Genomic DNA, 27,117 nt, shown 5'->3' on the forward strand with positions numbered 1-27,117 from the left:
TTTTTTTATGCAGTACACAGGCCTCTCACAGCTGCGGCCTCTCCCATTGCGGAGCACAGGCTCCGGACGCGCAGGCTCAGCGGCCACGGCTCACGGGCCCAGCCGCTCCGCGGCATGTGGGATCCTCCCGGACCGGGGCACGAACCCGCGTCCCCTGCATCGGCAGGCGGACTAACAACCACTGCGCCACCAGGGAAGCCCGAACGTAAATTTTATATACACTGGGAAACCAAAAAAGTTATGCGACTCGCTTTCTTGTGCTGCTCTGGAACCAAACGTGCAGCCTCGCCAAGGTATGCCTACCTATTCACCATGTTGGGCCATCATCACCACCATCCACGTGCCTAACTCTTTTCATCTTACCTAATTGAAAATTCCGTGCCCAGTAAACATTAACTCCAAATACCCCTCTCCCCCCAGCCTCTGGCAACCCCCATTCTACTTTCTGTCTCTATGAATTTGGCTGCTCTAGGGGCCTCATATAAGTGGATTCATACGGTATTTGTCTTTTTGTGACTGGCTTCTTTCACTTAGCATAATGTCTGTGAGGTCCATCCATGTTGCAGAATGTGTCAGAATTTCTTTCCTTTTTAAGGCTGAATAATATTCTACTGTATAAATATAGCATCTTTTGTTTACGTATTCACCCATCCATGGACCCTTGGTTTGCTGCCGCCTTTTAGCTATTGTGAATAATGCTGCAATGAACACTGGCATATGAGTATCTGTTTGCATCTCTGCTTTCAATTCTTTTGTGTTTAATCAGAATTAGAATCACTGGATCATATGGCAATTCCCTATTTAATTTTTCTGAGGAACCACCATACTGTATTCCATAGCATCTGCACCATTTTACTTTCCCACCAGCAATGCAAAAGGGTTCCAGTTTCTCTACATCTTCACCAATGCTTCCTTTCTTCCTTCTTTCCTTCTCTCTTTCTTTCCTCTTCCTGTCTTTCTTTTTCCTTTCTTTCTTCCTTCCTTCCTTCCTTTTCTTTCTTTTTTTCTTTCTTTCTCTTTCTTTCTTTCTTTCTTTCTTTCTTTCTTTCTTTCTTTCTTTCTTTCTTTCTTTCTTTCTTTCTTTCTTTCTTTCCTTCCTTCCTTTCTCCCCTCCCTCCCTCCCTCCCTCTCTCTCTCTCTCTCTCTCTCTCTCTCTTTCTTTCTTTCTTTTTATATTTGCCATTCTAATGGGTTATGAGGGAGTAAGTTGTTTTTTACTCGGGAGAATCATCCGTATGTTTGCATGCAGGCAGGAAAGATCCGGGAGGCCAGGAAGTTGATGCTAAAGGAAGGAGAGAGGAGAGGTGCTGGAGCAATGTCCTGGAGTTGGGAGAGATGCTGAGATCCCGAGCAGAGAGGAGGATGCCCTTAGCCAGCAGCCTGGGTGTTTATCCATAGTCACAGGGGAGAAAGCAGAGGCCCTGGGCACAGATACGGTGGGAGGCCAGATGTGGTGGGAGAGCCTGAGGTGTTCTCTTGTGTTTATTTTATCCCCTCAGTGAAATGGGCAGCCAGGTAACCAGCTGATGGTAATGGTGGGGTGAGGTCAGAGGCTTGAGGAGAGAAGGCAGGGTGTGAGATAGTCTCTCTAAAAGAGTGTATGGAGGGTGGAGGTTGGGAGGCTGGATAATGGCTCCCAGAAAGACGCTGCCGTCCGAATCCCTGAAATCTGTGAATGTAACCTGGCAGGATCTTGAGATGGGGAGATTCTCCTCGATTCCCTGGGTGGGCGCAAAGTAGTCACATGTGGGAGGCTGAGGGAGATTTGACTACAGAAGGTATTACACTGCTGGCTTTGAAAATGGGGGAAGGGGCTTCCCTGGTGGCGCAGTGGTTGAGAATCCGCCTGCCGATGCAGGAGACACGGGTTCGTGCCCTGGTCCGGGAAGATCCCACATGCCGCAGAGCAACTAAGCCCGTGAGCCATGGAAAAAAAAAAAAAAAAAAAAAGAAAATGGGGGAAGGAGCCACAACCCAAGGAATGAAGGTGCCTCTAGGAGCTGAAGGCAAGGAAATGAATTCTCCCCTAGAGGCTCCAGAAACAGACTGTCCTTTAGAGCCTAGCCTCCCTGGTGACCCCTTGATTTTCGACTTCTGATTCCAGAACTACAGAGAATAAACTTATGTTGTTTTAAGCCACTAAGTTTGTCTCATTTGTTACAGCAGCAATAGTGAACCCAAGCAGGACCCTGTGGGGCTCCTGGGCACGGAAGCCTTTCTCTGTCCCCCGTTTCTTGATTGTAGGGAATAGACTCCAGCCTTCATGACCTTCCCTGAGTCCCAACAGGCAGATTCGAACAGCTGCTAATCAGGGAAGGGAGGGGACTCAGAGACAAGGGAGGAGCCGCCAAGAAACAATAGTGCAGCCTTGGTGCGGGGTCCTGGTTCCGCCTAAAGGGATACACATAGCAATAGCTTTGAGCTCTTCTACAGAACTAAAACCTCCAACAAATGGAAGATGTTAACTACTTGATGAAGCATTCTTCATTCCAGAGAAGGTCATGGTTTGGCAACCCCACCCTTAAACCATTGCTATAAAACTCCTCACCAAATCCCCCTCCCCGTGCCAGGTAGGGAGGGACACACAGTTTTTGAGGGCACAGGCCCACTATGTCCCCCTTTGCCTTTATTGCCAAAGCAATAAAGCTATTCTTTTCTACTTCACCCAAAACTCTGTCTCCAAGACTCGATTTGGCACCGGTGCACAGAGGCTGAGTTTTCGGCATCAAGAGGAGGTCCAGAAAATCACCAAGAATAAAGATGGGTCCGGTGAGGGAGTGAGAGAAAACAGGGAAGGAGGCTGAGTGAATTCAGGGGCCAGGGTCTCTCTCCCATTCAGGCCTTGACATGAGGAGACCCCTTTGCCTGCAACCTCCTCCCAATCCTTTATTCTGGACAACTCCTGTTCATGCCTTAGGAACAGGTTAGAGGTCACCTCCAGAGCCCTTCCCCTGATCCCCTGGCTGTGGCTGGGGTCCTCCTCTGCTCCCAGAGGCCCTGTGCTCATCTTGTTACCCCCAAACTGGGTGTGCCTCTTGGTGGGTGTTGAACAAGCCGAAGATCAAGAGAAGGAAGGAATTATGATTACTTGCAGTTAAGTCAGGAGCACACCGGGGGTCTCTCCCAAAGCAATGTCTTCCCGAACAGCAAAACTGGGGAAGTTTTAAGCTAAGTGTACATGCATATACACGAAGGGGCTTGGGCAGCAGGCAGAGTCCAAGCTTTAGCTGATTGAAGTCACGAGGGTCAGAAAAGGTCACCATCCTCATCCTTCAGGCCCAAGTTGATCTGGTGGTTGATGGCATCAGGCTAATCTTCACCACTGAAACAGAACTGGGAGCCTTTTCAACCGATACATTATCTTTGCTATTGTCACTTCTCTTGCCCAACTATTGTTTGTTTCATCATTCCTTTGCTCAAGATCATTGATTACTGAGACCTGTTCAAGGGCAAGCTTTGTGGCCAGGTTTAGGTCACAAAAGAGCTTAAGCCCAAAATGGCTTCTCTTCCATCAAGAAAGCCATCCTGGACTTCCCTGGTGGCACAGTGGTTAAGAATCCGCCTGCCAATGCACGGGACATGGGTTTGAGCCCTGGTCCGGGAAGATCCCACATGCCGCGGAGCAACTAAGCCCGTGCGCCACAACTACCAAGCGTGCGCTCTAGAGCCTGTGTGCCACAACTACTGAGCCCGCGTGCCACAACTACTGAGCCCACGTGCCACAACTACTGAAGCCCCTGCGCCTAGAGCCCATGCTCCGCAACAGGAGAAGCCACCACAATGAGAAGCCCATGCACCGCAATGAAGAGTAGCCCCTGCTCGCCACAACTAGAGAAAGCCCACATGCAGCAACAAAGACCCAACACAGCCAAAAATTAATTAATTCATTAATTAATTTTTTTAAAAAGAAAGCCATCCCTGGTTCTCTTTCTCCAAGGACCCCCTAACTTACCTGCTTACAGTCTGAACACGCAGTGATGGGCCTCACAGGCGTCTTCGAGATTGGGACCTCCTGGAGGCCAGAGTCTTGTTCCCCTGAGTGAGGAGGGACAGCACATGAACAAGCAGACCTGCAGAGACCACCGCAACCCTAAGAGAGGGCCCAGGAGACCAAGGTGATGGACGGGGCATGTGATGAGGGCATATTTGGAGGCCAGCTGGGTGGCTCTGGACAAAGAGCTGCCTTCCCACTGTTCACAGGCCCGAGGGCACAGCCGGGCTCTCAGCTGTAATGCGGGTGTTTCTGGGGTCCCGCCACAGCCTGGACTTGTCAGACTCCGGTGGCCACGACCCATTCCCCACCCTCACACTGGTGTCAGGCACTAGGACCGTAGACATGCCCCAGCTCAGACCCGAAGACAGAGCCAGCAGTCAGTCAATGTGTAAAACAAAGGAAAGGTTTATTTAGAAGCAGGAATGCTGTCTGGGATACATACAGTGCAAACTCTCCTTGTCTTGGGATCAACACAAGCCCACAAGCGGGAAAACTGTTACCAAATTAGGTCGAATGGACCCCCCACTTGGGCCCTAGCCTGGCTGAGGCCCCCTGCCTCGGCAGGGAAGGTTCTTTTGGGTTCGCATAGCCAAAAACAAAACCGAAGCTGAGACTGGAGCAGCGCGAGATTTATTCAATGGCCAGGGAATGGAGAAGCAGGAACTTAGTTCATAAATGCACTTCTTGCCTTAATGGTGAGAGGGATTTGCTTTTAAGGAGTCAGGACAATGGGGGTTAGAGTGAGACGAATGATGGGGAGGCAAATGCATTACTTTTCTGGGAAAGAGGCAGGGTTTTCCTAGAAATGGGGTGCCATCCCTTTTCTGTCCTGTTTTTGGTCAGTGACTTCCGGTCACAGCCATTGTAGGTGTGTCATTTGGTAGCTAATGTAGTAAAATCAGTGTAGAATGAGACTCAGGGTCTACTAGAGGTCAGGTTCATGGCCATCTTGGTTTTAGCTGGTCCGATCCAGTTTTTGTTTCCCTCTCTCTGTAGCTTCTTTCTTTGTGTCCAGACCCTGCGACTTAAAGGTGTATGTTAGTTCCTGTTCAAGGGAAGGGTTGGTGGGTTTTGACCAAGGGTCTGGTGGCAATTCTGGTAACAAAATGAGGCCACAGCCAGAAGGAGTCTCCTTCCAATTCATCCCTGTTCTGCTGGGGTGATGACGATGAGGCCTGAGGTCCTCCCAGGACAGTCCACCAGGGGGCAGAAGTGCTCCACGGCCGTAAAGGGTCCAATGTGGCTGGAGACCCTGGCCAGTCCTGGCAGAGGGACGTCTTGATTCCAGAGTGGGAAGCCTTTCTAAACTCCATGGTAGGGGCTGGGCTTCTCCTACCCTCCGAAAGTTCAGCTGCCAGGTTCAAGTCCAGTGGAATTTTTCAACAAGGGATCCAAGTGTCAGGGACCCAACAGTCTTCTCAAGGAGGGCCCCCTCCCCCTTCCTTCCAGAATCCGGTGAAGGCCACACTTGTCCACTGTCTACAGGGTCTGGGCATGCGTTTGGGGGGAGTGGGCTGACTCCTTAATGGGGAAGAATCCCTCGGCAAAAGTGTTAGCTTCGGCTGCTTCTGGCAGGCCATTTGATCTGACAACATGGGCTGCACAGGACCACAACACACAACACAGACGCACGACTGGCTCTCAGCATCTCACGACCACGCAGTGGTGATCTCAGTGGGCACGGTACCAACGTGGCTCCGAGGCTCCACAGGGACCTGGGACTCCAAGAACAGTGGGAGCGGGTCGGGAGAAACAGGAGCACCCCCTTGGGAGGCAAAGGAGGAAGGTCCAGGCTGAGGTAGGAGGAGACGGCTGCAGGGCCTCAGTCATCTCCGGTTCCTGAAATTCCCTGATAGGAAAAGGTGTGGCCTTGGAGCACCATAGCAGACAGTGGGGGAGGGGAAGCTCAAACTGGGGGCAAATGGGAGTGAAGGTCAAAGGCAGAGGAGACAAACGCTGAGTCTGGCTTTGTTACACTGTTGGCTCGTTTACCCACATGGTAGCTAATGGTTTTATTTGTTTGTTTGTGTTTAAATTGCCACATGTTAAAACTGGAAGATTTCCCGTTAGAGGTTTGCCATCTCAACCAGGTCACAGCCCTCATTCAGGCTGCCTGCCTGGGCGCTGGGCATCTGGTTTTCACCCCATGGTACGACGAGATGGAGCTAGCAGGAGTGGATTTGGAGGCGGTGCTTCCAAAAGTCCTGAGCTAACCTGGGGGACTCCTGTCCCCTACAGGGGTTGCCACCCGCTCCCTGCACAGAACCATCTGACTGATGACACCCACCCCCGCTACCCCCATCGGAACCATCCTGCAGTCTCACGTTCCGGCTAAAGCCCTGCTCTTTCCCCACTGCCCCTTCTCCGAGGATGATGCATGCAGCATCCCTCCTGCCCAGAAGGAAGCCGGAGCCGGGTAGAGCCCAGGGATTAAAAGAAAAATAGAAACCAAAAATGACAAGGGCTCCAGGAACCAAGCATGCAGGACCAGCTGGAGGGGGCAGCTCTCAGAGAGGCAGGGGATTTTTCCCAGGCTGCCCGGCACATCCGTGTCCACCAGGCTTCCCAGAGAGACACACACCGTGACAGGACACACCATGGCTCTCCCTTCCTCCTTCTTCCGCCTGCAGGTGAGAGGAAGGCTGAGGCCCTGGAAGCCGCTAAAGGAATTCGGCCCAGAAAGAGTCAGAGTCCTGCGGGGGAGGGGCCTGGAAGGACCAGGGGCTGGTCCCACCTTGGCTGTGACACAGCCCACGCCAGACTGGTTAGCTGGGCTTCATCCCGGCATCAGGCACACCAAGGGGCAGGGGCTTCTCCTCTGGGCTCTGCGGCAGAGTCTCTGGAGCCCCCGGCTGGGACTGGAAAGGGCATTCCTCCTTGGAGAAGGGGACCTGCTCATCTTTTGGGGAGCCAGAGGGGCTGGTGTCTGTGTCCCTCGTGGAGCTGGCCTGGGAGGGGCATCGAGAGCTGTGGTCAGAGCTGCTGCAAACGTTGACGATGCAGGTGACATTGACCTGGGTCCCGTGGCCACCAGACGATGCCTCTGCTAAACACAAGACAGGAGAAAGTGGTCAGCTGGGGCCTTGGAGTGGGGGGTGTCTTCACAGCCTGCCTCCTGCCCGAGAGGCAAATTAAGACATGCGGGGAAACAGCACTGGGCCAGGAGCCAAGAGGCCCCTGTTCTAGCTCAGCTTTGCTGTGTAATCTTGGGCAAGTCCCGTAAACCTTTGTGTGCCTCAGTTTCTACACCTGTCAAATAAGAATACCCCGCCCAAGTCACCCCATAGATGGGAGGAGCCAACTATATAAAGCAGGTGAAGGTGTTCCAAGAACAAAACACACTCCCCGCAAAGAACCGAAGTGAGCCAGGGCAGGAGGATACATTACAGAGTCTCGGTGAAGCAGTAAAGATGAATTACTTTCCCGAAACTGCAGCAAGGCATCAGCAGCCCTGGCCACACCAGCTATGAAAAGGCGAGACCCCTGTCACCGGCCCGTCATCTCTATGCCAAGGAGCCAACACCAAAGGGCTTGGAAATCGCTCCTTTATGGAAATTAAACATTGACCCCGAACTTGTCTTCATTCACAGCAGATCTTTTCCTTTCACATGGAGCTGCCTCTAAGGTTTCATACATCTGGGACTCCAGGATGGGGTGTGGTGGGGACGTAGTCTGTCCGCATCACTGAGGCCAGGATGCCCGGAGCTCGGCTGCCTGACAGTCCTGGGTTTGGATCCCTACTCTGCCTCCATAAACTCGGCCAAGTCACTCAAACTCTCGGAGCTTCCATTTGCTCAGCTGTGAAATGGGTCTAATGACCCCTTCCATCCCCTTGAGGCGAGAATTACTCTGCCCTGTTCTCTGCCGTATCTCCGGAGCCTGCATGGCTCCTAGAGACGGGGTGACAGGCTCAGTGAAGCAGGGGTTCACACTGGGCCCATATATCCAACCACGTCTTCTGCACCTCAGCTTGATTCCACCCCCATATCCCATCCATCCTGCTCCTCCCCATCTCAGTTCACACGCCTGCCATCCACCCAGATGCTCAGTCCCAAAGCCTTGGACCCATCTTTCTCTCACACCCCACATCCAATGCACCAGCAGTTCCTACCTGGTCCACCTTCAAGTTCACCACCTCCTGCATACCGCCTGCACCTCCATCCACTCCCTGGACTAGTGCAGTCTCCACCTGTCTCCTGGCTTCTACCTGGCCCCCCTGCAGCCTGTTCTCCACCAGCAGCCAGAGCCAGATCATTTTCTTGGCTGCTCCAAACACAGTTTCTCACCATGGCCTATGTGGCCCTGCACGACCTGGTGCCTTCCTTCTCCCCACCCCATCTCCTGCTGCTCTGAGATCCTGTCTGGGTTCCCTCCAGCCATACTCACCTCCCTGCAGCTCCTTGAGCCTTACAAGCCTCAGGGCCTTTGCAACGGGCTGCTCCCTCAGCCTGGAACATTCTTCCCTATTCCCATAGCTCGCTCCTTCCTTTACTTGGGCCTCAGCCTGCAGGCCACCTCCTCCAAGAAGCCTCCATGGCTTCCCTCTCTAAAGGAGGTTCACTCCCGCCCATCCATCACTCCCTGTGTCCCTCCCTCTGCTATAATCTCCAGAGCCCCTAGCTCCGCCCACTGTGCAATCCATTTCTGGAGTCCTCATTGGGTTCTCCCCAGGCCCTGAGTCCAGAAGGGTGGGGCCTTTCTGACTGTTTCCTGCTGTGGCCCTAGTGCCTGTAACAGGGACACGTGTGAATGAATAAAATCCAGCCCACAGGTGTGTTCTGCTCTTGGTGGTGGTAGTGTTTTTTTGTTTGTTTGTTTGTTTTTGCGGTACGCGGGCCTCTCACTGTTGTGGCCTCTCCCGTTGCGGAGCACAGGCTCCGGACGCGCAGGCTCAGCGGCCACGGCTCGCGGGCCCAGCCGCTCCGCGGCACGTGGGATCCTCCCGGACCGGGGCACGAACCCGCGTCCCCCGCATCGGCAGGCGGACGCTCAACCACTGCGCCGCCAGGGAAGCCCAGTGGTAGTGTTTTTAAGCGAATTAGCTGCCAACATTTAAAATTCAGGAGTTTACATTTTAAAAATCTGGATTTAGAGCTTCCCTTGGGAGCCAGATGGGGGAGAGCGGGCTATGCAGGACCCACAGACCTGAATGCGACTGGCAGCAAGGGCTTCAGGCACAGGTTCAGCCCCGCCGCCCCTCCCATCCCTGTGGGCATCTGAGTCTCCTAACTAGTGAGGGACTAAATGGTGGATAAGCTGAGGAGATCAATGTAAGGGCCGGACACAGAATAGCCCCTCAAAAAGGATGATTGTTGCTGCTGTTACCATGGCGACCTGAGTGTCCAAGGGTTGCCGGGAGGACTGGCTGTTTGTTTTCCAGTCTAGTTTGCTTCCGGACTCCAGGGAAGCCCGGGAGGAGGATGGAGCTGGCGAGCTGCTCTGCTCAGAACAGCCCCAAACGGGCGGGGTGGAGGTGGGGTGCTGAAATCATGGGGCCGGAAGGAACTTTCCACCCTGTGCCTCCACAACACCCAAATGTCACCCAGAGTCACCAAGGCCGTGCACACTGTGAACGAGACATTGCGGGGGCAGACGGGGGACCAGGAGGGGTCACAGACCTGAGGTTTACCCATTCACACTGGGGAGAGGTGCTCGGGTGGGACGGAGAGGAGGGGAGAGCAGAGGCCAGAGAGGCGCGGAAAGAACAGAAAAGAGACAGAGGGCAGGAGGGGTGGGCAGACACGGTCAGGGCTCCCCAAGGAGGAAGCCACACCAGGATGCGTGTGGAAGAGGTGTCGCAAAGAAAGCGGAAAGATGAATCTAAGAGGTAGAAGAAGACCGAGAGCTTTACACTCGGATCGCATTTATTCATTCGACAAACGTTTAGGGCCACCTGCTGTGTTCCAGGCACTGACCCAGTCCCTTCCTTGGGGAGCTCTCAGGCTGGGGTGAGGGCACTGACAAGACATCACACCGATGAGGGTGGGTGATGATGGGAAACGAGAAGTGGGACGCCCCAGCCCACTGCCTGAGTCAGGAGGCAGGTAGTGAATGCTGCCGCAGCCCTGCCAAGGCGCTGCCGTGCTCATCTCTAGGACAGGAAACTGAGGCTTGGCGGGGTTAAGGAGCATGCCCAGAGTCTCACGGCACCAGTCCGAAACTGGGAGGGCATCTGGGAATGAACCAAGGCCACAGTCACTCCTTGACCCGCCAGCCAGCGCTGCCAGGTGAGAGGGGGAGATACAGGCCAGCGGGCTTGGCCTCTCACTACAAAACACGCCCAAGGGAGCCCCAGGCTTTCTGGGGGACCCCCGCAGGGGCCTCCTCCAATGTGGGCACTGCAGATGCCCACCAGGGGTGCCGCTGGCCACAGACCAGGTCCAGGGCTAAGTGCAGACTGTGTAAACGGGGCACGGGCTTCCCCAGACCCCACGTGGGATCCGCAGTCCTGGCGCCTCAGGCCCAAAGGGACTGGACTACAGGCCCGGTGAGTGGATTCCCAGAGACATCATTTACTCACTCAGCTTTCCAGGCTGACTCTGGGCCCCGAGAGCCCAGGCGTGATTCCTGGCTCTCCTGTTCACTAGCTGTGCCCTTGAACCAGCAGTTCAACCTCTCTGAGACTCAGTTTCCTCATCTGATAGGATGAGGAACTATAATAGCTATTAATATTGTAAACATAATATAATATATAATTACAATATAATTATTATATATACTCTAATAATATATTAATAATAAAATAATATATTATCTAATACAATATATAACAATATAATATATAACAACATCCATAATATACAATAAATATATAATTATGACATATTATAATATTAACATATAATATGTTATATGCTATATATATTATATATAACATTAATGTATAAGATAATATATTAATATAACATTTATATATACAATATTAATATATAGTATATGCTACATATATCATATATAGTATCAATATAATGTCAATGTATTATTCATATATTGATATATAATATTTACATAATATAACACTGTTATATGCTATTTTACATATTATATATTATATGTATTATAATATATAGGAAAACTCCCTGCCTGGAGACTGGGGACGCAAAGGATAAGCTGAGATGGTCTAGAAGGAAGGGTGTTCCTGGTGCGAGAACCCGCAGGCCAAGGTGGGAGGGACGTGGGGGTTCCGAGAACAGAAAGAAGCTTGTGGCTCAGCTGCACCTGAGGGGGCAGAGAGGGAAGGAGGCTGGGAGGGCCCAGGCCGGTGGTGCAGGGCTTCCAGTGTCCTGCTAGGAGCTCAGGCCTCGTCCTGCAGGGGAGGCCCAGGAGGAGACAGCTCGGACGGAGATGAGGAAGAAACACACTGGGGAAGGGGGCGGGCGAGGAAGCCAGGGCGGCCCCCGCCTCTTACCTGAGCTGCCACAGCCGGCCGGGGCCTCCTCCACGCCTGGCGCCTGCAGCTGGGGCCTAGTGGGCGCCCTCCTGTCCGCGGCACCGGCCGAGCTCTCCAGGGAGCTGCTGCTGGAGCTTGGCGCCGTGCTCAGCAGGTGCTGCTGTTCGGGGCCTGGCGCGCTTCGGGCCTTGTCAGCTGGCAGATGCGGCTGGATGGGGAGATGCGGGAAGGGGAGGGCGGTCAGCCCATCAGCCGGCTCCTCGCCCCCTCTTCCTTCTCACCACTATCAGCACTTCACAGCTTACATGGCACTTCTGCACGTTCTCTCCACACACAGCACTTTTAGGACGTGTGATTCTCTGTGGCTTCTGTGATTAGCATCGCTGCCCTGCTGGAGTGTGAGCCCTAAGAGGGCAGGGGCCACGTGGCCCTGTTCACCAAACAGTCTTAGAGGTGGGGCAGGATTTTCACCCTCATTTTGCATAAGAAAGCAGAGGCCCAGAGAAGGAGAGTGACTTTCCTGAGGTCATCCCATCAGCACAGGGAGATGCGGCTCAGCCTAGCAGCCAAGGGCATGGACTCTGGAACCAGACCACATGCGTGCAAATCATGACTCCATCACTCACTAGCTCTGCAACCTTGGACAAGTTACTTAACCTCTCTGTGCCTCTGTTTCTCCATCTATAAAGGAAAGAATAACAACCTACCTCCTAGGGTTATTGTGAAGATTAAATGGCTGAGTTTTTGTAAAGCGCTCCGAATAGTGCCTGTTCTATTGTAAGCGCTGGTCAAGGGTTTGTTAAATCAGGGCTCAGCAAACTACCGCCACAGACCAAGTCCAGCCTGCCACTGTTCCCGTACAGGCTGCGAGCTAAGGATAATTTTCACATTTTTAAATGGTTGAAAAAAATATTTGAAGACTAATATCTTGTGACATGAAGTTATGTGAAGTTCAAATGTCAGTGTCCATAAATACAGTTTTATCGGCACACAGCCACGCCCATTTGTTTATATTGTGTCTGTGGTTGCTTTCCCACTGCAATGGCAGGATTGAGGAGATATGACAGAAACCAGATGATCCAAAAAGCCTACAATATTGACTGTCTGGACCTTTACAGAAAACGTCTGCTCGCCCTTGTGTTTAATCAGTCAATCCAGTGTAGACAGTCCTCTCATTTAGGACCCTCGGCCCGGCCATCTCGGCAACACTTTCCAGATTCCATTCCCCAAGCTGCTCTGTGACTCTCCATCTTTTTCTCATAAAACACAAATCCCAGCAACAGTAATAAGAAAATATTAGCTGACGCTTGACTCCATCCAATGCCAAGCAGCGTGCTGAAGCCTCTCCAGACACTGTACTGATCCTTCCAACAGCCGAGTGTTATCCCCGCCTTGCAGATGCGGAAACCGAGATCCAGAGAGGTTGAGTTACTTACCCAAGGTCACAGGGGTTAGGACGTCGTGGTGCATCTGGGCTAAAACCTACACACCCTTCCTGGATGTTTGGGGTTTCAGCCCCAGAGGCTCAAGACAAGGTGCCCCATTTCCAGGCACCCATGCTGGGAACCCCTGGAAATTTCACTCGAAGGCGGTTGCCTGTCTGCTCCAACTGAACAGGTGCACAAGCCCTTGCCTTGGGGTTCTGGGCGATCACTGGATTCCAGAAACAAGACAGAGGGGCCACATTCTCACCCACTGCCCTGGCCTGCCCAGGATGAGAGGGTCCAGGGTAGAACGAGACCTGAGGCGAGTAAGTGCCGCAGGGATGCAGTCTAGCAGGGTCAGGGAGGTGAGGTCAGAGGTGGAGGACACAGGAAGGACACAGGGGCCAGTCCCCATAGCCCCCAGCCCTGCCTGAGCCCTGCCTATCCCGAGGTCAGCTCACAGACTCTCACTCCAGGTCAGAAGGATCCTTTGCAAGCAGTTCCCGTGAGGCCACGGAGGCCCAGAGAGGGTGATTCCCCTGCTCAGTGTCACACAGTGGGTCCGTGGCTCAGTGCACACTCGGGCTCAGTGTACCAGGGCTGCGTGCCTCCCACTCAGTCCCGCCTCCTTGGTTCACCACGCCCCGGCTCTGGAGAAATGGAGGGCATTTCAAGTTCATGCTGAACCTTCGCCCAGATGGTCTGACCTTGGTATTGGACCCCACCCCCAGCCCTGCTCGGAGCCTGGACAGACAGGGGAGAGGGAGGGGGAGGGGCAACATCCAAATGTCATTCTCACACGCCCCAGAGAAGGGGCTTTTCAGCCTGCGTCCCACTTTTCTGCTGGTGGCTAGGACCGGGCAGAACAGAAACCTCCAAAGGTCACAGCTTGCCTCCCTCCCCCAAAAGCCACGAGTCGCAAAGTTCAGGCAGGCTCTGAGTGGGACAGATGTATTGAGTCCTGTTCCTTGGGCTGGGAGCCCAGGAAGAGGAAGCCCCGAGGGGGCTCACTGAACAAACAGGATCCCAGCCGGCCCTGCTCACCTCCCAGCCCGGCCCCGCCATGGGCAGAAGCAGAGACCCTGGCAAAGCCGCTGCCTGAGCCTGTGTCTGTCTGCACGTGTGAGCGTGTGTTCCTGAGATTCATACGCCTGTATGTATAGGTGTTAGGGTGTCTGAAGCGTGCACACACGTGTGTCTCTGTGTGAGGGAGCACGTGTGCATGTCTGTGAGTGGTGCAATTAGCTTGTGTGCTGGCGGTGGTGAAGAGAGGCACTCCTAAGTCTGTGTCTCAGGCCACCCATTCGCTGTGTGACCTTGAGAAAGGTACTTAACTTCTCTGAGCCCAAGATTCCTGGGCTGTAAAACTGGGGCAATAATCAGACTGCCTGTATCACAGCACGGCTGTGAGACTGAACAACGCTCAGTACGGTGCCTGGCCCACGTTCAGCACTGCATGAACATTCTCCCTCTTTATAAAACGAGAGCCTTTGTGAGTGTGTCTGTGGCAGTGATTGTGGGTGAGCTCACACGTGTGGTTACACGGGCCTTTTCAGAACAAAGGGAAGCCACCGTCCTGCCATGCCCTGGTGTTACAAGGAGGAACAGGGAAGTGCTGAGTCACCGTGCTTTCAAGCCCAGTGGCCTGGGCCAGGAGCATTATACTAGAGGCCCCCGTTAGCACGACCACTGCCAGCCAGCTGAGGAACGGAGTGGGGCGCAGGCTGAGCATGGGGTTCAGGGCAGGGCTGGGAGCCCGGGGACTGAAGGGCACCTGGGAAGGGGACCAACCTCTGAGGGCAGTCCCTGCTGGGGATGGGGGGGCGGGTGCCTGGAACAATTCTGAACATCTGCCCTGGGCGAACAGGATGGTGGGTAAAGACAAGCCCTGCAGATTCAGACTGAGTTTCGAACCTGGGCTCTGCCACTCGCCAAGTGGCCTACCCTTTCACAGGTACCTGAACCTCGCTGAGTCTCAGTTTCTTCATCTGTGAAATGGGGATGATGACACTGTACCTCACAGGGGGCGGTGAGGATGCAGAGCCCGGCCCGGGGCTCAGCCAGGGGGGCGCTGGAACCAGCTCTGACTTGTGTGTGTTTCTTCCCAGCTCCACGTTCAGTAAGTAGCTTGAAATTGGCCATGGTGGGAGTGTTTATAATACAGAAATGAGCAAACTCCACAAATCAGCGTTCTGGGTTTTTTTTTTCCCACCTGGAGGGCCAGTTACCAGCACATCCCTGGGCTCTACATGCAACAGCACTCAACAAACAGCAGTGGAGTCGCTCACATTCAGTTAACACAAAACTCAGTGAAGGAAAAGGGGAAGCGGGGGCTCCAGACCACACCTGAGACAGCTTTACTGCACCCAGTATTGGGAAACACTTGGTCAGCAAAGAGAAAGTGGCAGCTGGGTGCCGGGGTGGAGCTTAGAGAGTGCACTTGCTCTATGGACCACCAGGCGGCAACTGTCAGTGTCACTGAACTGAAGCCAGAAAAAGGAAGGAGTGGCATTCACACACCAGGGAAATGGGAAATAGTTTGAACTCCCAAACCAGTGTTTCTGTCTCTGCTGAAATACCATAGGGCAGGTCAAAGAGCACTGGGCCAGGAGTCCAGAGACATATTGCTGTGTGACCTTGGGCAAGTCATTTTCCCTCTCTGTACCTCTTTTCTGGTCAGGACAATCAGGAGAAGAAATCAGTCTGGTCCCTACCAAGTCCAAAAGCCTGTGTAAACCTCAGGCACTGGGCCACCAGGACTGAGCTTTACCCTAGCACAGGGGTTCCCAGCCGGGGGTGATCCTGTCCTCTGGGGGCCCTTTGGCAATGTCTGGAGACATTTTGGTTCTCACTCCTGGGAGGCAGTGCTATTGGCATCTAGTGGGGAGAGGCCAGCGATATTGCTGAGCAGACTACAATGTACAGGACAGCCCCTCGTGACAAAGAATTAGCAGGCAGGCTTGAGAAACCCTGCCCCAGCACGACGGGTGACATGGAGGGAACTCCTTGGACTCTTGTTTCCTCATCTGTCAAACTGGATATAAACCCTGCCCTGCCTACCTGGTGCAGGGTTGCAGCAGACACCATGTACTGGCTCATTCCACAACCATTTGCAAGCCCTCTCCCTGGTTCTCCTCTATCATAAAGGCTAGGAAAGCAAAGCACCCGCTTTCGCAGCCTCCCTTGCAGCTAGGGGTGGTCACATGATACCATCTGGCCAGTGAGACAAAAGGAGAAGTCTACCCGGGGCTTCTAGGAAAGTGTCTGACTTCCTGTAAAAGGCACCGTGGCTGTCCTGGCCATTTCCCCTCTTTTTCCTGCCTCAAATCTGGAGGTCACATATGCAGTGGTGATCATCATCTTATGAAACAGGCCACAAAGCAAGAGAACAAAAGCCAGAACACCAAAGACGGCAGAGCCTGGGGTCCTGCTGGCTTCACAGAAGGATGCAACCAAACCACTCCAGCAGCCATCAACCCCTCAACTTTGTGGTGCAACAGAATATAAAGCCCTTTTAAGTCACCCTAATGGTTTTGGTTACTTGCAGCCAAATGCCTTCCTGATGGAGAACTGATGAAATACTATGTTGGTGTTCTGTTTCTAGCAAAACTCCTGCACAGACTCTACTTCATAAAAATGATCAGAGGGTGAAGTTGGGGGAGGACCCAGGCCCAGATCCCTAGTCTTAACCTCAACCCCAGAGATGACCCCCCCCAGGCAGGACCCTCTGTGGAACACTTGGGTACCCTAGCACGCAGTTTGAAAACCACTGCTCCATGAGGAAGTGCTTTGTAGACATGATGGAGATGCTGAGAATTGTTGCCAGCTGGGTGAAAGGCACAGCCCTGCAAGCTGGCTGAGACAACTGTCCCAATTTAACGGTGAGGAAACAGCCATGAGCAATTTCATGTCAGTCCAAGGTCACACCATGGGTCCATGACCACACGCTGGCCGCTGACACCACTAACCCCTCTGCTCCCTGCCATGGCCTTTCACACTCAAGTCACCTTTACTAGCCCCAGCAACAGACCCTGGCTGGCCTTTTCTCAGCCTCCCAGGGCTCTGCACGCTGCCTGATGCTGGACAGACCAACCCAGAGGATTCACTGCTTCCCGTGGGACAACCCAGCCCAGCAGGAAGAGGACAAGGGAAGGAGGAGGGGGACTCACCACCTTGGCGTCTCCGTGCAGGCACAAGGGCTTCTCTGCAAAGAGGAGAGAGGGGACAAGTCAGAGAGAGTGACTTCCTCAGGTCACATCTGTTCTAACTAGGAGGGATCACGGGGCCCAAAGAGAAGCAGTCGGAGTAGGCCCAGCCCTGGGGGGAGCAATTACCTATCAGACAAGGTACACAGAAGCCCCCAGACCCAACTCTCCAGCCAGCCCTCAACAGCCCCCCAACCATTCTTCAGCCTGCCCCCCTTTGCTCGTACCATGCCCCCTGCTCTGCATGCCCTTTCTTTCCTGCACTCATGTCTCCATCAAAATCTTGCCCAGCTCAGATGCCACATGCTCCAGAAGGCCTGAACCCCCAGGATTCCCAGACAAGAGTCCTGGACTTCTACCCTCTTGGATAGCCCTGAGGGCATCTTGCCTTTTAGTAGATAAGTTAGTGGAAATGCCTTCCGCCCCAGGCTCTAAGCTCCTGAGAACGGGGACTGCCATACTCAGCTCTGTCAGACCCATGAGGCTGTGCCCAGTGCTGGACTCAGAGGGGTGCCCCAGAAAAGCCTCCTGAGTGTATGTGTAAATAGACAGATGAAGGAAGGATGGAATCTTACTTTTTTTCTGGGTCACGATGACACAGTTCACCAGGACTATTATTAGCAGACCCAACGCTGCCACACCCACAATCAGACCTAGAAGGAAAAGAGAAGTTCAAAACGGCTCCAAAAAGCAAACTCAAAGGTACCAGGGACCAGGCAGGTCAGCTGACAACCAAAGATGACTGGGGTCATCAGAGGCGAGGGGCAAGGCCAGTGCAGAGGCTCTCAAATTTGATGACGAAACAAACCAAAACCCGTGCACCAAACAAAACGTGTCTGTAAGCCACACTCAGCCCAAGGGCCACGAGTTTGAGCCCTCTGGCCTGATGTAGTCCTAACCCCAGAAGGGAAGCGCATGAGGTGACCCGGCCCAGCCCACTGTCAGAGCCTAATGGGCTCGTCGGAAACGGCAACCAGAAGACCATCTCCACTTTCACATAAACCGCTGACCCTACCTCTCCCCACCCGGTAATTCTTAGTGGCATTAGTAAGTCTTGGAAGAAGGCAAGTCTCAACGCTCCCTACATCCCAGGATGGCGTACAGGGTCTGGCCCATAACAAGCTCTTGTAAGGCTCTAAGACAGGAGGGAGGGAGGGAGACAGGATGAATGGGCCCCCTTGTGACTTACCAATGGGAAGAGAGATGTTTGCTGTGTTGCGCCCTTCAACTGGGTAACTTGGAGGACCTAGGACCACGGGGAGCTGGCCAGAGGTGCGTGGAGCTGTGCTGGGCCCTGGAGTCGGCTCCACGTGTTGGGATCTTGTGAGGGCTGGGCCCGGGGCCACTTTCAGGGTGGGGAGCACAGATGTGCAGACTGCATCCATCTCTGAGGTGCCACGGATGGCCACCGAGCCACAGCTGGGGGAGGAGGAGGCTTGGTCAGGGGCAACAGGGGACTGAATGGCTCATCGCGAGAGCTAGGCCAGTGTGCAAGGGGCCCAGCGACTGGGTTAGGGGAGCGGGTTCGTGTGCCACGCCCTCTTTCAAGACTTATGTCCCCTAGGTCCCCACCCAGTCCTGACTTCCAGGGCAAAACTCTTGTTCACCATGCTGTCTGTTCAGGGACCCACGCACTGTCAGATAAACCAGTCCTGGCGTTGAACAGGGCTCGGCAATGCCTCAACCCGAGGGAGTAACTGGGGGGACTCCGGCCACCATGGCACGCTGTTCTGCGCTCTAGGCCTCATGATCGCCCAGGGACAGCCCCTCCTTGTTCCTTCAGAAGCAGAGGATTCAGTCACTCACATCCGGTGGGGCCTGCAAGTATCCGTGGATGATGTTGTGTCGGAGAACGTCCCTGGGGCACAGGCAGCGCACGCCACATTTGATGTTGCGGTTCCTTCAAGAAAAATCAGAAACTGTCACCAACCCAGATATTCCGCGGAACAGGTGCGCCTTGGCCCTAGGGGAACTGGAGCCCTCGGGGAAGAACGAGGGGCCGGAGGAACTCGGGCTGCACCTCTCCGCTTTATAACACGAACACACACACACCTGGGCGGTGCGTCCTTCACTAATTCTAGTGACTGGGTCTTCCTGGGCCACCACCCGATTTTCCAGTAGCCTGGCCCTTAATGTGATCCATCTCTGGATCCCCAGGGCCCAGCGCACAGGAGGTGCCTGATCGGGAGTGCCAGAGGGAAGAATGAATCAGGATGGTTGGACAGATGGGTACCAGGCGCCTGGCCGCCACTGACGACGTTCCCGGGAAGGAGAGGCCCAAGGGGGCCCCCAAGGACCTCTGGCCCTGGCCCCATACCCGGTTTGGCCACGCCGAAGCCAGGGCGGCATTTGCGCAGTGGCACGCACAGCCGGCACCCCTCCTGCCTTCCCAGGGTGCAGTACCAGCCCGGCTTGCAGGTGCAGATGCGGTTCTGTTTTGTTGTGCAGGCTTGAGTTTCCAGCTGGTCTAGAGGAACGAGAAGACGGCCGAGGGTCACTCCCGCCTCCACCAGCCCCACCCACTGCCACGCCCACTCTGTCTTCCCACCCAGCCCCATCACCCCCAGACAGCTCTGATCTCCAGCAGACCGCTGAACCCCCCTCAGGACGGGGCCAAGAGACTGCTGGACACAGAGTCTCCATCGCAGCACGAACGAGCATGCCTGCTTTCCCAAGCATAATGTCCTCAACTCTAAAAACGGGCACCATTTTCCCACTGCTGCCCTTGGCCTGCCTGCCCCAAGGGGCTATTCAAGAGGATTCGGTGCCGCTGATAAAAAGTAAAGAGCTGTACCTGTGCCCTGGGGCATGAAAACAAAGGTCTGGGTTAATGCCAGCCAGCTCCCAGGCGAAGGGGCCGGAGTGCATGGCGGCCAGGGCAGGATGCCCAGGACCACCCCTCACCCTGGGCCGACTCACCAGAGCTGCAGTGGGAGTTACAGCTAAAGCACGCGGGGACCAGGTTCCAGAGCTGGGTGTATGTGCTGCTCTCGCACGAGTCACACACGGTGTCTGAGGTCTTGTTACATGAGGATTGTACGCGGTAGCCTGAGAAAGCAAGGCCAGGAGTCTCAACGGAGGAGGGGAGGGCTGGGGGGGCTTCTGCCGGGACCCTGGGCTCATCCTTTGTCCTCCAGAGCCCCAGAGTTGTGAGGTCTGGCTGGGAGGCTCTTTGATGGAGTTTCGACTCCGCATCCTTTCCCATCTAACATGTACCAGCTGTCACGCCATCTTTGAACCCCGCAGTGCTCATAAAATATCTTCCTCTCTGCTCTTTTCAGGTGCCTGGAATTCCACCATTGGAAGTGCCTATTATTAGTCAATAACACTTTAGTTAGAACTGGTTTGCCGGTTCCTTCTTTATAGTTGGCTGAAATTCTCCAGCTGGGCAAGGTAAAAAAGGCAGTAGTAGTCATCCCTGGTATCCCATCAACGATGAGGCCATGGGACTCCTTTAGGCCTCCAGAGAAGGTATGCCAGGGGATGGGAGAACACCCAGGCAAACCTTTAAGAAGTTTCTCTTCTGAGTACCTGTCCCCGTTCTTATCCTGCCACCTTCACTGCTGTGCTAATCTAGTAACTTCTTACAGAGACCCTACCGGTTAACCGAAGAAAGAAGAGTCACTTCCCCTGGGGTCTCTTAAAATGGCCATTGGAGGTGACAGGTACATATGTGCCTGCCCACATCTCAGGCTCAAAGCTCTTCAATGCCTTTCTGGATCCCGCAGAAGAAAATCTAAACTCCTTACCACGGTCCTTGCTGACTCACTCTAGGACACACGCTGTTCTCCACGTTCCCCAAAGAAGCTAACACCTCAGGGCCTTTGTGCATGCTGTTCCCCCGCCGTATGTTTGCATAACTCACTCTCTCACCTCCTGCATGTCTCTGCCCACGTGTCAGCTCCTCAGAAAGGCCTTCCATGACCACCCCATATAGAACAGCATGTCCTACTCTGTCTCTGTCTGCCTTCCCCTGCCTTGTTTCCTTCACAGACCATATGTCTGTTTCTTCTACTGGTTTATTTGTCTAGGCCTCTGTTAGAATGCAAAATCCACGAGGGTGAGGATTTTGTCTGCCCTGCTCTCTGTTGTATTCCCAGCACTCAGAACAGTGCCTGACCCTTAGCAAATGCTTTATAAACATAGGAATAAATTATAAACAAATGAATGGATGGACAGCACCAGGTGTTGGGCCACCTGCCTCTCCCAACTGGGATTAGGCCTCAGATCCGCCATCTGTGAAATGGGTAGCAGTCACTGATTCAGTCAAATATGCACTGAGCACCTGCTATGGGCCAGGTATTGTGCCAAGTGCTGGGGATTCAGCAGAGAACAAGCCACAGTCCCTGTTCTGAGGAGCACACAGTGGGGGCAACAAAAGAGATCCAGGCCAGGATCACACAGTGTCAAAAGAGCTGCTGCCATGGGGGATGCCAAGGGCCAGTGGGAGTGCAAAGGAGGAGTTAGATCTGGCCAGGCAGTGCTGGCAGGCTTCCAGGAGGAGGGAGACATCAGAGGCCTAAGCGACAAGCAGGAGTAGACCAGGGGAAAGGAGTTGGGAAGCGCACCAAGCAGAGAGAACAGCATGTGCAAAGGCCCAGAAGCAAGAGGGAGCAGAGGGTCGATTCATGGAACCAGTGGGAGCTCAGTAAGAGTCCAGGGCCATGACCCTGACCCCCTAGACCCCGTAACACACCCACTCCCTTCAAGGCACCGCCCACAGGGACCCAGCCAGGCTGCGGGCAAGGGCCCCAGTGGCTGCCCTCACCTGGTGGACACTTGCTGCAGCACATCTGGATCTTTGTGTTGTAGTATTCTTGCGGCCGGCACGAGCTTCCGGGCTCCGGGACATAGGGGATAAACACAGCCTGGAATGGGGAAGGGGAGGACAGCCATTAGCGTGGCCACCCGTGGATCCTGCTACGCTGTACGCCCAGATCCCCATCTTGCGTCCTGCGAGTGTTTGGCCTTCTCCCTGCTGGGGCACTAGTGACATGGGGACTTCTCCCTTTGGTGGGGGGGGTGGGTAGAGGTAGAAGAAGGGATAGTCCTTGCCTTCTTTCACCTCCTCCTCCTCCTCCTCCCTCGGTGTAGCACACTCATGTCTGCAGGCGGAGATGTGGAACCAGCTGGCCGGAGTGGGGGCCCAGCTCCTCACACCACATGGGGCAGAGGCGAGGCCCTGAAGCCTCCTAGAAGGGGTGGCCTGGGTCACAGCGAACGGCGGAGTTCAGCACAAATCAGCCGTGCCTAGGTTGCCTCGCCTTCCCTCTTGCACCTGGTAATCATACCTCTGTCCTTCCAGCTGAGTGCTGCCTCCTCTGGGAAGCCTTCCCAGACTCCCCCAGGCTGATTCAGGTTCCTCCTGCTCTGGGCTCTCTCTAAACACTGAATACGCCCTGCTGACGATCATCTCATTGTGCTGAAATGGGGTACCTTCTTGTCCTCCCACCCTCGCAGGGACATCTGCATGCACACGTGTGTATAGCTGTGTACATAACACACACAGACACACGTCTGCAGTGCAAAGGGCAGAAACGACAACCTCATCACCTCTAGACCCTCAGCTTCCAACATGGGGCCCACAGCAGAGTCTGGGCTCAGGAGAAGAATATTTGTTGATGATGATAGTTACATTTCTGGAGCACTTATGGGGTGCCAGGGGCTGGTCAATGTGCTCCAGGTGCCCTACTTAGTGGATGTAGTTGCACCCCACACAGATCCCCTACACCGGCAGGGCACCCATCTCCAGCTGTCTTGGGTGTTGCCCCATAATGGCTCCCAGCCCTCAGGTGGGACCAATGCTGTGACACTGTTCACGCTCCAGAGCATCGCCCCCCAACCCGTGGGGTCAGAGGACATGACTGTAGGGAGGCAGGCTGTCACTTGGCCTTCCCCTCCCCCTCCACAGCACCGCCAGGAAGGCATGACTGCCAGAGTCAGGGGCAGGTGGGCCCCTGGCTGGTCCCTGCCTCCAGGACAAGTGGGCCTGGAGAGCCAGCTGCCTGCCCCACTCGACCTGGCAGAGCTACCCTGGCTGCACACAGCTGGGCGCCAACAGCTGGAGGCATCAGGGGGACGATCCCCCAGGGGCTGGGGAGCGATGTGTGGCTCTTGTTGCCCCCATGCCCTTGGCCGGGCTGCCTCCTCCGCCTGGTGACTGTTCGCTGTCACCCCAGAGCCTGGCGTGTATTGACAGTTAGGTGCGCAGGGCTCACTAATCTCAGCAGTGGGCTTCATTACTGTATCATTTCCTGGAGGGGTCCAACCTTGGCACCAGGAACACCAAGCCCTAACACGGGTGCACCCTCCATGCTGATCGGCCCCTGAGGCCCATCCCTCACCCACACCCACACCCCAGGCCTGGTGCCAAACCCCAGGAAGGCGGCTCTAAGGAGGCTGGAAGAGATGCAGGCTGGCAAGGGAAGTGGGGTCCACTCTGCATGACCCAGAGCCTAAAAGGTAACTTCCATCCCCATCTGGACTGTAAGCTGATAATGCCCATGACTGCGCCCTCATGCACACACACACACACACACACACACACACATTTTCTCTCTCTCTCTCTCTCTCTCTCTCTCTCTCTCTCTCTCTCTCTCTCACTCACACACACACACACACACACTCTCACACACACTCAGTCCTGATACTTCCTCCCTCCCTGTTTGCCCCTGGAGTAAAGCCCCTTCTCGGGGCTCCTCCCACTTACTGGGGGTGGGGGTCACTGCCTGTGTCCAAAGCCCCTGGGGGGGGCTCTATTATAATGCCCACTCCCACCGCAACGAAGGGGCAGGAGCCCAGAGGGTGGGCCCAGGAAGCTGTACTGTTAAAAAAAAAAGAAAAGAAAAGAAAAAAGAGAAAGGAAAAGAAAGAAAAGAAAAGGAAAAAGGAAACCTGCCCAAGTGATTCCCATGCTCCACTGCTGAGCAAACGTGAGCAGCGCGCAGGCCAGAGCAAGATGGCCTGGGAGAGCCCGTGGAGGACACCTAGCAGCCAAAGGCTGGGGGAGCCCCGAAATCAGAGGATCGTACTTCCTGCGGCCCCCTTCGCACCACCATTGCACTGCACGTTAGCTGCAGCGGAGCGTCTAACGCCCCCCCCCGCCGGTCCCCCTGCAGCCCGCTGTGCCTCACGCTCTGACTGAGGACCCCAGGCGGCAGCCCCCGCGCCCAGACAGCACCCTGAGGGCAGGGAGGGGTCACACGGCCTTCCCTCGAGACCCTGCCCCCAGGGTGGCGGGCACAGGTCTCAAGGACCCTGCACACGGCGGGCTTCCTCCCCCCAGGTACCCTAGGGGTAACTAGGGGAGCCCCTCACTCCTGTGGGCCCTGAGAGCCACAGGCCCGGCAGCTCCTGGTGGGGAGAGGACTCCTCCTCCCCTCGCCCCCCCCTCGCCGTGGCAGCCCTCTGTGGTGCAGCCCAGGGCGTCTGCCCTGCCTGGGGGAGGATTTCCTGTCAGGGCCCAAAGGACCTGACGGGAAAGGGCCCTGCCTTGGCCAAGTCTGGGCTCTCTCTCCACCCATGGGGCAAGGGTTCCGGGACAAAGGCAGGCAGCTGGACCCCCAGGGTCCCCAGGCCACTGCCCGGCGGCCTCCCATCCCGGGTCTTTTCCTGTCTGAATCTCACTCCGAATCCCCTTCCCTACACTTCCTCCTGCTGCTCTGACTCCAGCCCGAGCTGCTGGCAGCGGGCGGAGGAGGCCAGCCCTCCTTTAAGCAATCTTGAGGCCTGTTTATCTTCTTGGACAGGAAAAAAAAAAAAACAAAAAAACCCCAAACCACTGCCCTGTCATGGCTAAACAATGAGGAACAGAAAGGCCCTTGCAGAGTGGGGCAAAAGGTCACCCCTCCAGGGCCCTGCTCAGCAGAGCAGGGGCTAAGCTGGAGCGCAGCCCTAGGAGCTGGGCCTCAGGTCAGCAAAGGGGCCCTACGAGCGGAGGGTCCTTGGAGGCGCCCAGAACATGCTGAGAAGCCTCTGGGAAACTCGGTGCTGTGGAAGCTTCTGTTCTCTTGTCTGGTGTCAGGGAGGCTCAGAGCCGCACTCCACCCACCCACAGGGGAGCTCTGACCGACATTTTAAAATGAGGAAATGAATTGGGTAGTACTGGATTCACTCAGCACGCTTAGCAGACCAATCTTTCAAAATACAGCATCCCCAAGTAAAAACTTGGAAATCACTGATGAGCATTAACCACTCATTTAACAGGTGGGAAATCTGTGACCCAGTGTGTGTGTGTGTGTGTGTGTGTGTGTGTGTGTGTGTGTGTGTGTGTGTGTGTGTGTGTGTGTTGGGGGAGATTGGAGAAGATAGATGATGGATGGATGGATGGATGGATGGATGGATGTGTTAAGATAGATAAAGAGAGGGAGAGAGGATGATAGATGAAAGGAAGGAGGGAGGGAGGGAGGGAGGGAGGGAGAGGGATGGAAGGAAGGAGGAAGGAAGGAGAGAAGGAAGGAAGGAAGGAGAGAAGGAAGGACCCATCTAACATCCAATTTCTGAGGCACATCTGATTGTGCCCATTTCACAGATGGGGAAATAGAGATGGAAAGAAGCCAACCCACCTCCTGGGGTTTCCCAAAGGCCATGCCAGGGCCTGGTTGGTGGCAGGCTGAGTGATGCCTGTGCACAAGGGGCCAACAGGGCCCATTGCTCATCCACCACAGGCCTCAGAGCTGCTTCACATCGGAGTCTGCAGCTCCATTTCCTCTGCATCCCAGGAGCGACAGTGTTGGACCCACCATCGGACAGACTCCTCACCAGTATTTCACAGATGGTTGAGAGGTGAAGCGATGCACCCAAGGCTACACCAGAAGAGCCACACCCCCGACGCCCCTATCCTGCCTCCCTTCTCTTGTGGGCCCAAGCTTCCCTTCCCCTCGACACAGATCCAGGACCCCAAGTGCCTCCCAAACTCAGCACCCTCTCCCACCATGTGGCCTCCATCACTCCTCCAGGTTCTCAGCTTTGGCCCTTCGGAGAGGAAAGGAAAAAACAGGATATTCATTAGGCACCAACTATCTGCCAGGCCAGGCTGCAAGCACTTTATAGAATCCCACTCCTACCCCCCAGAAGCAGGCGGGCATGTGCCCACTTCACAGCTCAGGGAGATCAAGTCATTTGTCTGAGGTCTGGGAGGGAAGAGGTGGAGTTGGGATGTGACTCTTGCTCTGGTCCCACTGGAGAAGTCTTTGCTCCCCTCCTCAGGACAGCTAAAGGGGCCAGCGCCTGGTATCCCCCTCTGCCCTGAGTCACCGCCGTGCCACCAGCCCCCGTTCATCCACCTCCACGCTGGGCGGAGCCTGGGGAGCTGGCTCGCACGGGCACACGCGCCCTCTCCCTCCCTCCCTCTCCCTCCCTCTCTCTCTCTCTCTCTCTCTCTCTCTCTCTCTCTCTCTCTCTCTCTCTCTCACACACACACACACACACACACACACACACACACACACACCAGTGCAAGGAACCTCTCTCAGCCTCAGGCCAACATCCTCTGACCTCAGCTCTGACCTGGTTTCCCAGGTAACCACGCAGGAATCTCAGAAGAGCCCGTCTCCTGCAGAGGGCAGGGACATCCAGCACCTGAGACCCTGCCCTTCCCATAACTGCTTGTGTCACGGGGCTCCTTGACCTGTCAGGAGCTGGCGGCTCCTCAGCAAGCAGGAGGGGGGTCAACAAAGGCTCAAAGGTAGGAGCCTGCGAACACGGAGGGTTGGCCCAGCTGATGTGCAGCTGTGTCAAGTGCTGGAGAGACATGTGGGAGCCGATGACCAGGAAACACGGCCCAGAAGTGGGGGTGGGACTGAGGCGCAGCAGCTCAGGGCTGGCAGGAACTTTAGAGATTATCTCAGATGACCTCCCATTTAGTGGACGTGGAGAAAGACAGGGGCAAAGGTGGAAACGTTTGTTCATTCATTCAACAAACATGAAGGTGCCGGGCACTCAGCATCAAATGTAAGCAAGTCCCTGCCCAGGAAGCTGGGCTCTAGCTGGGGAGACACAGACACGCACGGTGGAAAATGAGAGGTGGTAGCAGGAGCTAAGGAAAAGGGAAAAGCAAGGTGGGGCCAGAAGCCCCAGGGAGGACGTGCTCTGCGCGTTCCAGGC

The 27,117-nt window shown here is 54.8% G+C and overlaps 1 protein-coding gene across 2 annotated transcripts in view; it reads right to left on the reverse strand.

Moving 5' to 3' along the window:
• Positions 1-4,381: 4,381 nt before the first annotated feature.
• TNFRSF1B (TNF receptor superfamily member 1B) overlaps positions 4,382-27,117 on the reverse strand; it is a 36,503-nt gene continuing 13,767 nt past the window's right edge. The window contains exons 2-10 of one of the 2 annotated variants that reach the window (XM_059064643.2): positions 21,782-21,881; positions 19,933-20,061; positions 19,331-19,480; positions 18,820-18,913; positions 18,203-18,432; positions 17,589-17,666; positions 16,978-17,012; positions 11,403-11,592; positions 4,382-7,040 (exon numbers count right to left, since the gene is read on the reverse strand). In XM_059064643.2, coding sequence (XP_058920626.1) covers positions 6,760-7,040; positions 11,403-11,592; positions 16,978-17,012; positions 17,589-17,666; positions 18,203-18,432; positions 18,820-18,913; positions 19,331-19,480; positions 19,933-20,061; positions 21,782-21,881 — 1,287 coding nt within the window. In that variant the 3' untranslated portion in view covers positions 4,382-6,759. Of the gene's footprint in view, positions 7,041-11,064; positions 11,213-11,402; positions 11,593-16,977; positions 17,013-17,588; positions 17,667-18,202; positions 18,433-18,819; positions 18,914-19,330; positions 19,481-19,932; positions 20,062-21,781; positions 21,882-27,117 lie in introns of those variants that run through there. The other variant, XM_059064648.2, reaches the window with a different exon arrangement.

The sequence above is a fragment of the Kogia breviceps genome, chromosome 1 (genome assembly GCF_026419965.1).
Source record: "Kogia breviceps isolate mKogBre1 chromosome 1, mKogBre1 haplotype 1, whole genome shotgun sequence".
Taxonomy (NCBI): domain Eukaryota; kingdom Metazoa; phylum Chordata; class Mammalia; order Artiodactyla; family Physeteridae; genus Kogia; species Kogia breviceps.